General features: G+C 42.4%; 1 protein-coding gene across 3 annotated transcripts in view; it reads right to left on the reverse strand.

The window, feature by feature from the left end:
• The window catches only part of BRIP1 (BRCA1 interacting helicase 1), a 161515-nt gene that overhangs the window by 37049 nt on the left and 110785 nt on the right, over window positions 1-13681 (reverse strand). For 2 of the 3 annotated variants that reach the window (XM_058164110.1, XM_058164112.1), the window contains 2 exons: window positions 10538-10697; window positions 5352-5473 (listed from right to left, as the gene is read on the reverse strand). The exons of the other annotated variant lie outside the window; for it this stretch is intronic. In XM_058164110.1, the coding sequence (XP_058020093.1) occupies window positions 5352-5473; window positions 10538-10697 (282 nt within the window). The remainder of the gene's footprint in view (window positions 1-5351; window positions 5474-10537; window positions 10698-13681) is intronic. 3 annotated transcript variants of the gene reach the window in all.

Raw genomic sequence — 13681 nt, forward strand, 5'->3', positions numbered from 1 at the left:
GAGAAGGAGAGTAAAAGGAAGGGGGTGGTGACCGGGCAGATCCGATTAATTGTATATGATGGTACATTAAATATGTTATTGGATATGTTACTGGATAAGAATGTTAAAATAAAACTTTTTTAAACAAAAAAAAAGAATCATAGAGATGACAACCACCGAATCTTGGATGGACATGTTGTATTAGACCAGTGGTTCTCAACCTTTATAGTGCTGCAACCCCTTTAATACAATTCCCTACGATGTGGCGACCCCAACCGTAAAATTATTTTCGTTCTGAATTGATCGCGCCTGAAGCCGTATTGGCTAGCGATCTGAACTGCTTGCGATTGCCTTGAAGACGGAGGCATTAAAGCGGAGACTCCGCCCCTATTAAGTTTATCGCGCCTGAAGCCAGATTAGGCTAGCGATTGGGAGTGATTGCAGCTGGCTTGAGAGGGAGACATCAGAGCAAAGATTTCTCTCTCTTTTTTAATTCATCGCGCCTGAAGCCGAATTCGGCTAGCGGTTTGAAGAGCCTGCAGCTGGCTTGTGGAGTCAACCATTGGAGCGCGATTCTTCGACTCGCAAGTATACTTCCCATAGTTCCGATGGTCTTAGGCGACCCCTGGCAAATCGTCATTCGACCCCCAACAGGGTCGTGACCCACAGGTTGAGAAGCGCTGTATTAGACCAATGGTAGTCAACCTGGTCCCTACCGCCCACTACTGGGCATTCCAGCTTTCATGGTGGGCGGTAGGGGTTTCGTCCGATACTGAAACACTTTCCTTTTTTTTTAAATTTAATTGATTTTTTAAAAAATTTTCATAGCATTATTTAAAAACATTTTCATTGGGGTTTCATAAAATTCCCTATGACAATTTAAATTTTTGAAAATATACTATTTGTATTGCCCACGCGTAAGTTTAGTTCACGTTACGTAAGTGAAACTAAATGGTGCTATAGTGCGACCGCAAACAAAAGAGCCTCGTTCCCAGAATAGCTCGCGCATCTCCCCCCCACACCACCCAGCTGTAACAGACAAGCAGAACTGGTAGCCGGTGCCCTCCCCAAAACCCAATCCATGATGCGCGAGAGGCAATGCACAGATGCCGATACACAGCGCATTACTGTGGAACCGGTGGGCTGTTAGAAAATTTTACTACTAACAGAAATACAAAAGTGGGCGGTAAGTATAAAAAGGTTGACTACCCCTGTATTAGACCTTTCTCTTTTGCTCCAAAAAGCTAAATAAAACAATGTTGTTTTCATTGGACAATTTATTTGTCCTCTGAAGGCCTCTGGTGGCGCAACAGGCTAATGCAGCCTATTATTAACAGCAACTGCTTGCAGTTACTGCAGGTTCTAGTCCCACCAGGCCCAAGGTTGACTCAGCCTTCCATCCTTTATAAGGTAGGTAAAATGAGGACCCAGATTGTTGGGGGGCAATAAGTTGACTTTGTATATAGTATACAAATGGATGAAGACTATTGCTTGACACAATGTAAGCCGCCCTGAGTCTTCGGAGAAGGGCGGGATATAAATGCAAATAAATAAATAAATAAATAAATAAATAAATTTATTCAAGACTTCATTCCCTTCTTGAAAAAATACAGGTTATCCTTGACTTACAACAGTTCATATAATGATCGTTCAAAGTTACAACATCACTGAAAAAGTGACTTACGACCATTTTTCACACTTACAACCGTTGCAGCATTCCCCTGGTCCTGCGATCAAAAATTCGGACACTTGGCAACCGTCTCACGTTTATGACAGTTGTAGGGCCCTGGGATCACGTGATCCCCTTTTGCGACCTCCTGACAAGTAAAGTCAAAAGGTAAATCAAATTCACTTAACAACTCGGTTACTAACTTAAGACCTGCAATGAGTCACTTTGAAACTGTGGCAAGAAAAGTCGTAAAAAATGGGGCAAAACTCACTGAACAAACGTCTCGCTTAACAGCATAAATTTTGAGCTCCATTGTGGTCATAAGTTGAGGACTACCTGTACACCGCAAGTGACTTTAAGCGTCTCTTACCTGAAGGTCCTTCAAGTTTGGAAACGGGATTCCAATGGTGAGCACCGCACGGGCGTTGTCATCGGAGAAATCCAGGCCTTCGCTGACTTTGCCTCTGCAGACAGCAATAAGCAGCGCTCCATCTGAAGCAAAAGAACACAGCCCTCTAGCATCACCCAGTTAGTCCTTGATTAACAACCACCCATTTAGTGACCACTTGAACTTAAACGGCAGTGAAATTGAAATAATAAAAAAAAAAGAAAAGAAACGAAAGGGAATGAATATGAATAAAAAAATGGAGAAATTAGAAAACAAAGGGCGAAAAAAGATGTCATTTAATAAAATAAGCAAAGAAGTATTAGGAAAGGAATAAAAAGTTAGGGAGGGGGAAATATTTTGGCAAAACTTGTAATTAAGAAAAATATATTTGAATAGTTTGAACGGTATAAGATAAGATCACTACTTTATTTATCCTTTCGCCGCGAACTGAAAACATATCTGTTTGTTCGCGCGGGGCTTTCTTAAATTGTCTAGATTTTAAATTTTAAATTTCATTTAGTTTTAATTTGGGGTCTTTTAGATTTTTAACTATTTTAATTTCGGCCACACTGTATAATAAGTTTTTTAATTTACTTTTAACTGTACATTGTTTCTTTTTTACCTTGGCTGTACACCGCCCTGAGTCCTTCGGGAGAAGGGCGGTTTATAAATCTAATAAAATAATAATAATAATAAATAATTTATGAATTGTGTTTGTGTGGAGGGGGGGAATTAAAAATCAATAAAAACTTGTATATATATAAAAAAGAACTTAAACGGCAGTGAAAAAAGTGACCTATGGCCGTTCACACTTAAGAATGGGGTAGTGTCCCCACGGCAGTGGTGAAATCTGAACCGGTTTACTACCGGTTTGCTAGCTGTGCATGTGCACTGTGTGCCAAACATGCGCTGCATGTGTGCATAAACAGTGCGCACCACACACCAAATGCGAGGTGCGCGCAGCGCACCCCAAAAGGAGGCACAGAGTAAGTAGAACAGCACACGGAGTCTGTGTGTGATCAGCTGTGGTGCGCAATCTTTTTTTTTTTACTTTTACAAGCATTTTTTTTTACAACCTACCCACCCAAATAGGTAAAAAAATGCTTTTAAAAGGTAAAAAAAAAAAAAAGCTCCGATGATCGCGCGCCACAGCTGTGATCGTCGGAGCCTTTTTTTTTTTTTTTACTTTTTTAAAGCATTTTTAACTACTGGTTCTGGAAAACCCACTTGGAGAACCCACTCGGGAGGACGTAATGCGTGACTACTATACATGCGCAGAAGGCTGGGTGCATGTGCAGAGGTGGTGCATGCGAGCGAAGCAAGCGCAAGCAAAGCAAGCGTGCGCTCACATTTGCAAACCGGTAGGGAAGGTAAGTGAATCCATTTCTGATGTGTATGCGTGTGTATGTATGTATGTATGTGTGTGTGTGTGTGTGCATGTGTATGCATATATATATATGTTTTCTGAGGTTTTCGCGGGTGCTTGTAGGTCTTCGGTTATTCGGGTTTTCTCCCGCGTAAAATTGGAAGTGTCTTGGCGACGTTTCGACGAAATCCCACTCGTCATCATCAGGCTAGGTGCTTACAGCTTCGTATTTCTAGGAGAAATTTCTCCTAGAAATACGAAGAAATTTCTCCTAGAAATAAGCACCTGATGATGACAATGGATTTCGAACGTCCAGACACTCCACTGTGAGAAAACCTGAATAACCAAAGACATATATATATATATATGTAGGTCTTTGGTTGTTCGGGTTTTCTCCCGTGTAAAACTGGAAATGTCTTGGCAAAGTCTCATTTGTCATCTTCAGGCTTCAGCTTCGTGCTTCTGGGAGCAATGTGTGATCGCAGCTGTTTCTTCCTTTTGCAATCACATTGCTCCCAGAGACTGCTGAAGCCTGAAGATGACGAATGAGACTGTCAAACGTCGCCAAGACACTTCCAATTCTGAGGAGAAAACCAATAATCAAAGACCTATATACAAACACCCGTGAAAACCTCAGAAAATATATATATATATATATATATATATATATATATATATATATATATATATATATATATATATATATATATATATAGGTCTTTGGTTGTTCGGGTTTTCTCCCGTGTAAAATTGGAAGTGTCTTGGCGACGTTTCGACGAAGTCTCATTCGTCATCTTCAGGCTTCAGCTTCGTGCTTCTGGGAGCAATGTGTGATCGCAGCTGTTTCTTCCTTTTAACAAACCCCTCCACCCTCACAGCAACACATGAAACAAACAGTGCATAACATCTCAGATAGGATCCTCACCAAAGCTGAAACCGATGTCCTTTCCAAAGGATTCAACTTTGCAGTCACTCCCAAATACATCCCCACTGAGACCATTATATGCGGAGTTGAAACCAGCCTGACCAAAATCAACCCCGATGACGCTAACAAAATCAGACTCGAAATCACCAACATCCTCTGCAGCAGCAAGCCACCCAAAAGCAACTTACCCAAAGAGGAACAGACAGCACTACTTAACCTGAAAAAAGATACCAGCATAATAATCCTACCAGCAGACAAGGGCAACGCCACGGTGGTTATGAACACATCTGACTACCAAACCAAATTAACCAACCTACTCCAAGACCCTGCATACAAGCCCCTAAAACAGACCCCACCACCTATTTAGAAAAACCACTAGATCCAAAATAAAAGCCTCCCCATCAGCGAAGAAATCCAACAAAGAATCATTCCCAGAGAGAAATCATCCAGATGCCCTAAGCTCTCGGCCTCCCAAGATACACAAAGAAGGAACCCCCACTCAGACCCATAGTCAGCTCCATAGGCTCACCTCTACAAAACCTAGCCAAATTTCTGCCAAACAACTACAGCCCTATGCAGAATCCATCGCCTCACACGTAAAAACTCATTCCAGTTCATAGAGATCATAAAGAAACAAAACTTACAGCCCAGCGACCTACTCGTGAGCTTTGATGTCATATCCTCTTCACCCAAGTGCCAATCAAAGAAGCCTTGACAGCTATCCAAAACAAATATAACCCCCAAGCACATACTAGATCTGACCAACCACTGCCTATCAACACATACTTCATCTATAACGGACAAAAATACAAACAAATAGAAGGCGCACCCATGGGATCACCCTCTCACCTGTCATTGCCAACCTCTACATGGAACACTTTGAAACTGTGGCAAGAAAAGTCGTAAAAAATGGGGCAAAACTCACTGAACAAACGTCTCGCTTAACAGCATAAATTTTGAGCTCCACTGTGGTCATAAGTTGAGGACTACCTGTACACCGCAAGTGACTTTAAGCGTCTCCTACCTGAAGGTCCTTCAAGTTTGGAAAGGGGATTCCAATGGTGAGCACCGCACGGGCGTTGTCATCGGAGAAATCCAGGCCTTCGCTGACTTTGCCTCTGCAGACAGCAATAAGCAGCGCTCCATCTGAAGCAAAAGAACACAGCCCTCTAGCATCACCCAGGTAGTCCTTGATTAACAACCACCCATTTAGTGACCACTTGAACTTAAACGGCAGTGAAATTGAAATAATAATAATAAAAAAAAAAAGAAACGAAAGCGAATGAATATGGATAAAAATGGAGAAATTAGAAAACAAAGGGCGAAAAAAGATGTCATTTAATAAAATTAGCAAAAGAAGTATTAGGAAAGGAATAAAAAGTTTGGGAGGGGGAAATATTTTGGCAAAACTTGTAATTAAGAAAAATATATTTGAATAGTTCGAACGGTATAAGATAAGATCACTACTTTATTTATCCTTTCGCCGCAAACTGAAAACATATCTGTTTGTTCGCGCGGGGCTTTCTTAAATTGTCTAGATTTTAAATTTTAAATTTCATTTAGTTTTAATTTGGGGTCTTTTAGATTTTTAACTATTTTAATTTCGGCCACACTGTATAATAAGTTTTTTAATTTACTTTTAACTGTACATTGTTTCTTTTTTACCTTGGCTGTACACCGCCCTGAGTCCAGGGCTGTACACCGCCCTGAGATTTATAAATCTAATAAAATAATAATAATAATAAATAATTTATGAATTGTGTTTGTGTGGAGGGGGGGAATTAAAAATCAATAAAAACTTGTATATATATAAAAAAGAACTTAAACGGCAGTGAAAAAAGTGACCTATGGCCGTTCACACTTAAGAATGGGGTAGTGTCCCCACGGCAGTGGTGAAATCTGAACCGGTTTACTACCGGTTTGCTAGCTGCGCATGTGCACTGTGTGCCAAACATGCGCTGCATGCGTGCATAAACAGTGCGCACCACACACCAAATGCGAGGTGCGCAGCGCACCAAAAGGAGGCACAGAGTAAGTAGAACAGCACACGGAGTCTGTGTGTGATCAGCTGTGGTGCAATCTTTTTTTACTTTACAAGCATTTTTTACAACCTACCCACCCAAATAGGTAAAAATGCTTTTAAAGGTAAAAGCTCGATGATCGCGCGCCACAGCTGTGATAGTCAGAGCCTCTTTTTTTTACTTTTTAAAGCATTTTTAACTACTGGTTCTGGAAAACCCACTTGGAGAACCCACTCGGGAGGACGTAATGCGTGACTACTATACATGCGCAGAAGGCCGGGTGCACGTGCAGAGGTGGTGCATGCGAGCGAGCGAAGCAAGCGCAAGCAAAGCAAGCGTGCGCTCACATTTGCAAACTGGTAGGGAAGGTAAGTGAATCCATTTCTGATGTGTATGCGTGTGTATGTATGTATGTATGTGTGTGTGTGTGTGTGTGTGCGCGCGTGTGTGTGCGCATGTGTATGTATATATATATATATATATATGTTTTCTGAGGTTTTCTCCCGTGTAAAATTGGAAGTGTCTTGACGCTAACAAAATCAGACTCGAAATCACCAACATCCTCTGCAGCAGCAAGCCACCCAAAAGCAACTTACCCAAAGAGGAACAGACAGCACTACTTAACCTGAAAAAAGATACCAGCATAATAATCCTACCAGCAGACAAGGGCAACGCCACGGTGGTTATGAACACATCTGACTACCAAACCAAATTAACCAACCTACTCCAAGACCCTGCATACAAGCCCCTAAAAACAGACCCCACCACCTACCTAGAAAAAACCACTAGATCCAAAATAAAAGCCTCCCCCATCAGCGAAGAAATCCAACAAAGAATCATTCCCAGAGAGAAATCATCCAGATGCCCTAAGCTCACGGCCTCCCAAGATACACAAAGAAGGAACCCCCACTCAGACCCATAGTCAGCTCCATAGGCTCACCTCTACAAAACCTAGCCAAATTTCTCAAACAACTACAGCCCTATGCAGAATCCATCGCCTCACACGTAAAAACTCATTCCAGTTCATAGAGATCATAAAGAAACAAAACTTACAGCGCAGCGACCTACTCGTGAGCTTTGATGTCATATGCCTCTTCACCCAAGTGCCAATCAAAGAAGCCTTGACAGCTATCCAAAACAAATATAACCCCCCCAAGCACATACTAGATCTGACCAACCACTGCCTATCCAACACATACTTCATCTATAACGGACAAAAATACAAACAAATAGAAGGCGCACCCATGGGATCACCCTCTCACCTGTCATTGCCAACCTCTACATGGAACACTTTGAAACCCAAGCACTAGAAAAATCTGATCACAAACCCAAACTCTGGCTCAGATACGACGACACCTTCATAATCTGGCCACACGGGAAAGAAAACTTGAAAACTTCCTCACACACCTCAATAGCCTACACCCCAAAATACAGTTCACCATGGAAACAGAAGTTAACAACCAACTTCCTTCCTAGATGTCTTAGTCTACAAGAAACCCAATGGCTCCTAGGACACACCATCTACCAGAAGAAAACACACACAAACCGCTATCTGCATGCACTCTCACACCACCACCCAGCACAGATCAACTCCGTAGCCAAGACACTCATCTCTAGAACAAAATGCTTAGCTGACGAACAACACCTAAAACCCGAACTACACACTCTCACAAACGTACTAACATCCAATGGATTCCAGAGAAATAAGATTACCAAACTAATCCAAGAAGAACCCCCACTAAAACCCAAGACAGAGAGCAAGAAAATGGCACAGCCCTCCTCCCATATATAAAAGGCACCACAGACAGAATCAGCAAGATCCTCCACAAACATACGATCAAGATAGCAATCTGTACAAACCAAGAAATCTCCCACATCCTTAGAAACCCCAAAGACAAAATTGAGTTAGAAAATCAAGGAGTATATGAAATCCCATGCACCGCCAGCCCCACCACATACATTGGACAAACCAACAGAAGAATAAGTGCACGATTGAAGAACACAAGAACTCATTCAAAAAGAGGAACCAACTTCTTCCCTGGTCCAACACTTTAAAGTCACAGGACACGATATTGACTTTAAAAGACCAGAACTATCGCCAAAACTGAACACTTTAACAACAGAATAATCAGAGAAGCCATTGAGATAGAAAAACACAGCATGAACAAACGAGATGATACCTCCCGCCTACCAGCCATTTGGAAACCCGCCCTTATTGACAAACGAGTCCCTAACATGAGGAATGACACCAGACCCACACTCACGAGGTCCACACAGGATGTCATCACCACACATCCACCCAGAAAGCAGACCCAAACCCACACTGATCAGGAAGCACGACCAAGAACCAGAAGCCAGACCGCAGCTGCAACATTAGCCATTTCAAACCCCTCCAATCCATACATGCAGCAGACTGACACCCACTATGAAGATGTAGCACCACCACGAACACAAAGCCAAACAGCACCAGTGCAGCTCACCAGCTCAAATCCCCCTGCAACACAGACTAAATTGAGCACAACCAAGCCCCCACCCAAACAGGACACACCCCCAGCCAATCAGAGCACAGAAAACCCCATCCAATCAGAGCACAGCCAAGCTCCCACCCAATCAGTTCAAACCCCACTAGCAGTTAAAAGGAAGAAACAGCTGCGATCACACATTGCTCCCAGAAGCACTGAAGCTGAAGCCTGAAGATGACGAATGAGACTTGATGAAACGTCGCCAAGACACTTCCAATTTTACACGGAGAAAACCCGAACAACCAAAGACCTATATACAAACACCCATGAAAACCTCAGAAAACAAATATATATATATATATATATATATATATATATATATATATATAGGTCTTTGGTTGTTCGGGTTTTCTCCGTGTAAAATTGGAAGTGCATGACGTCGAAGTCTCATTCGTCATCTTCAGGCTTCAGCCCTGGAGCAATGTGTGATCGCAGCTGTTTCTTCCTTTTAACTGCTAGTGGGGTTTGAACTGATTGGGTGGGAGCTTGGCTGTGCTCTGATTGGATGGGGTTTTTCTGTGCTCTGATTGGCTGGGGTGTCCTGTGTTGGTGGGGCTTGGTGCTCAGTCTAGTCTGTGCTGCAGGGGATTTGAGCTGGTGAGCTATAGCTGTTGTTTGGCTTTGTGGTCGTACATCTTCATAGTGGTGTCAGTCTGCTGCATGATTGAGGTTTGAAATGGCTAATGTTGCAGCTGCGGTCTGGCTTCTGTCCTGGTCGCATGATCAGTGTGGGTTTGGGTCTGCTTTCTGGGTGATGTGCGTGGTGACATCCTGTGTGGACCTTTGTGAGTGTGGGTCTTGTCATCTGTTAGGGACTGCGTAAGGGGCGGGTTTCCAAATGGCTGGTAGGCAGGAGGTGTCATCTCGTTTGTTCATGCTGTGTGGGCCCCCATCCAATCAGTTCATGCTGTGTGAACCCCCATCCAATCAGAGCACAGCCAAGCTCCCACCCAATCAGTTCAAACCCCCACTAGCAGTTAAAAGGAAGAAACAGCTGCGATCACACATTGCTCCCAGAAGCACGAAGCTGAAGCCTGAAGATGACGAATGAGACTTCGTCGAAACGTCGCCAAGACACTTCCAACTTAGGGTGCAGTATTGCAGGCTACTTCTGCTGGCTGCCAGCAGTTCAACAGTTCGATTCTCACCGGCTCAAGATTGACTCAGCCTTCAATCCTTCTGAGGTCAGTAAACTAAAGACCCAGATCGTTGGGGGCCAGAGGCTGACTCTGTAAACCACTTAGAGAGGGCTGTAAAGCCTTGTGAAGTGGTATATCAGTGTAACTCATAGTGATAGCCCTATAGCATGTGTATATGTGTGTTATGCATGTGTATAGGTTGATATATACTTTCTTTTGAGAGCGGGCAACAGAATTTCATTTTTAATGTGTGCCAGTGTGCTCACAGCAGAAAATGATAATAAAGGTTATCTTATCTTATATCTTACTATCACCTTACCTACCATGTGCTTTACTTAACAGCAATGGTGATCCACTCAACAACGCTGGCAAAAGATTGTAAAATCGGGGGCAACTTGCATAGTAACGGAAATTTCGGTACTAACTTTGATTGCAAGTTGAGGACGACCTGTAATAATATTGTGGAATCTTGTTCCAGTCAACCTTTATCCGGACCAAAGTTTACACTTCCTGCATTTTTCTTCTTACCTTTGCCGTTTTGAGAGTTGATGGCATCGGAGTATATTTGAAGCAGCTCATCAAAATCCGCTTTGTCGCCCCCTTTGGGTTCCACGATGACTATTTTAATCAGCTCAAGTTTCTCCCACAAGCTCGTGTGCAGCCAGCGGTCCTTCAGTTTATCTAACATCTCCACGGAGGATCCAAAAGGAAAACCACGGGATTATAAACCAAAACAAGAAAAGAAAGGGATACAGGCAGCCCTCTACTTACAACCATTCCTTTAGCGGAGATTCAAAAGCACTGGAAAAAAAAAGTGACCTATGACCATTTTTCACACTTATGACTATGGCAGCATCCCTGCGGTCACATGATTTTAAAAAAAGTGGACGATCACTTGAATATGAGCCAGGAAGTGTTCAGCAGCCGCCAAAGAAAGCTAATACAATCTTGGATTGTATAAACAGAGGCATAGAATCAAGATGTCAGGCCTGGAAACATTTTAATCAAATGCGGACAATTTGATTAAACAATTTCACAACACTTTCCCTGACAAACCTAAAAAACCTCTTGGAGGGGGGAGAGGGGGGTAGAAGGGAAGTGTGGACCACTGACACTCTTCTTTATCAACTCTTTGTTTTCTTTCCTAGGATATAGCTTTTTTTCCAAGGGGGGACGCCGGTCAGGCCTGGAAACCATACTAGATTTTATGGTTCCAGACGCTGCCACATTTTTCCCCTGAGGGGAAGAAGGGGGGTTGAAGGGTATGGTAACATTCTTCAAGCGGTCAAGGTTGGATGGTGTTCACATCTGCAGGAGGAGTGGCGAGAAGATATTCGAATGAACTGGGAGAACGTGGGACCATGTGACCATCAAAGGGGTCAGGGGGGTGGGACTCTTGGGGTTTGTATAACTGGGAAAAGAATCCGGAAGTTCAGTTTTGGAATTTCACTCATCGTGTGCCAGTTTCCTCATGCTAGTAAAGAACTCTGAAAGACAATGGCTTCTGAGTTTTTTTTATGCAGAAGAGGTTTTTCTGGAACCTTGACACAAGATGCCTCTCTTGATTGCATTCAGTTTTGGTCGCCACGATGTAAAAAAGATGTTGAGACTTTAGAAAGAGTGCAGAGAAGAGCAACAAAGATGATTAGGGGACTGGAGGCTAAAACATATGAAGAACAGTTGCAGGAACTCGGTATGTCTAGTTTAATGAAAAGAAGGACCAGGGGAGACATGATAGCAGTGTTCCAATATCTCAGGGGTTGCCGCAAAGAAGAGGGAGTTGGGCTGTCCTCCAAAGCACCTGAGGTAGAACAAGAAGCAATGGGTGGAAACTGATCAAGCAAAGAAGCAACTTGGAACTAAGGAGAAATTTCCTGACAGTTAGAACACTTAATAAGTGGAACGACTTGCCTGCAGAAGTTGTGAATGCTCCAACACTGGAAATTTTTAAGAAAATGTTGGATAACCATCTGACTGAGATGGTGTAGGGTTTCCTGCCTGGGCAGGGGGTTGGACTAGAAGGCCTCCAAGGTCCCTTACAACTCTGTTGTTATGTTATATTATATTATATTATATTATATTATATTATATTATATTATATTATATTATATTATATTATATTATATTATATTATATTATATTATATTATATTATATTATATTATATTATAATATTATAATTATAATATAATATAATATAATATAATATATTATAATTATTATATTATATTATATTATATTATGTTATATTATATTATATTATATTATATTATATTATATTATATTATATTATATTATATTATATTATATTATATTATAAGATCACGTGAAGTATTAGTACCACTTTATAAAATGTTAATAAGGCCGCACCTGGAATACTGCAACCAATTTTGGTCAACATACTACCAAAAAAAAAAAAAAAGGTTGAGATTTTGGAAAAAGTTCAACTAAGAAGAGCATCTAAGATGATCAAAGGCCTGGAGACTAAAACATATGAAGAAGGGCTGCAGGATTTGGGTTTGGCTAACCTAAAGAAAAGGAGAATTAGGGGGGGGCATGATAGCAGGATTTCAGTATTTGAGGGGCTGCCACAAAGAAGAGGGGGTCAAATTATTCTCCAAAGCACCAGAGGGCAGGACAAGAAACAATGGACAGTGGGTTGGGCAGAGAGAAAGCAACTGCATGCAAGATCAGCCAGTCGGCTTTCATGCCTAAGGCAGAAGTAGAACCCTCTGTGGCTCAGGCTGCTAAGACAGTCTGTTATTAACACAGCTGCTTGCAATTACTGCAGGTTCAAGTCCCACCAGGCCCAAGGTTGACTCAGCCTTCCATCCTTTATAAGGTAGGTAAAATGAGGACCCAGATTGTTGGGGGCAATAAGTTGACTTTGTATATAAATATACAAATAGGATGAAGACTATTGCTAACATAGTGTAAGCCGCCCTGAGTCTTCGGAGAAGGGAGGGATATAAATGCAAATAATAAAAAAAACAACCACTGTCTCTTGGTGACTGGCCCCAGGAGACCCCGCCGGCTTTCATGGCTAAGGCGGAACTAGAACTCGAAATGGTGTAGGGTTTCCTGCCTGAGGCAGGTGGTTGGACTAGAAGACCTCCAAGGTCCCTTCCAACTCTTCTCTTCTCTTCTTCCCTTCCCTTCCCTTCTCCCTGTCTCCTGGCCCAAGGTCACCCAGCTGGATTTCATACCTAAGGTGGAACTAGAACTCGAAATGGTATAGGGTTTCTTGCCTGAGCAGAGATTTGGACTAGAACAGGGGTCTCCAACCTTGGTTCCTTTAAAGCTGGCTGAGGAACTCTGCGAGTTGAAGTCTACAAGTCTTAAAGGGACCAAGGTTGGAGACCCCTGGACTAGAAGACCTCCAATTCAACTCTTCTCTTCTCCTCTCCTCTCCTCTCCTATTCTATTCTTATTGCTATTCTAGTCTACTCTTCTCTTCTATTCCTTATTCTCTTCTCTTCTCTTCTCTTCTCTTCTCTTCTCTTCTCTTCTCCCTATCTCCTGATCCAAGATCACCCAGCCGGATTCCATACCTAAGGTGGAACTAGAACTCGAAATGGTATAGGGTTTCCTGCCTGAGCAGGGGGTTGGACTAGAAGACCTCCAAGGTCCCTTCCAACTCTTTTCTTCTCTTAATTCCATTCCATTCTTCCTG

Source organism: Ahaetulla prasina, chromosome 1, assembly GCF_028640845.1.
Source record: "Ahaetulla prasina isolate Xishuangbanna chromosome 1, ASM2864084v1, whole genome shotgun sequence".
Taxonomy (NCBI): domain Eukaryota; kingdom Metazoa; phylum Chordata; class Lepidosauria; order Squamata; family Colubridae; genus Ahaetulla; species Ahaetulla prasina.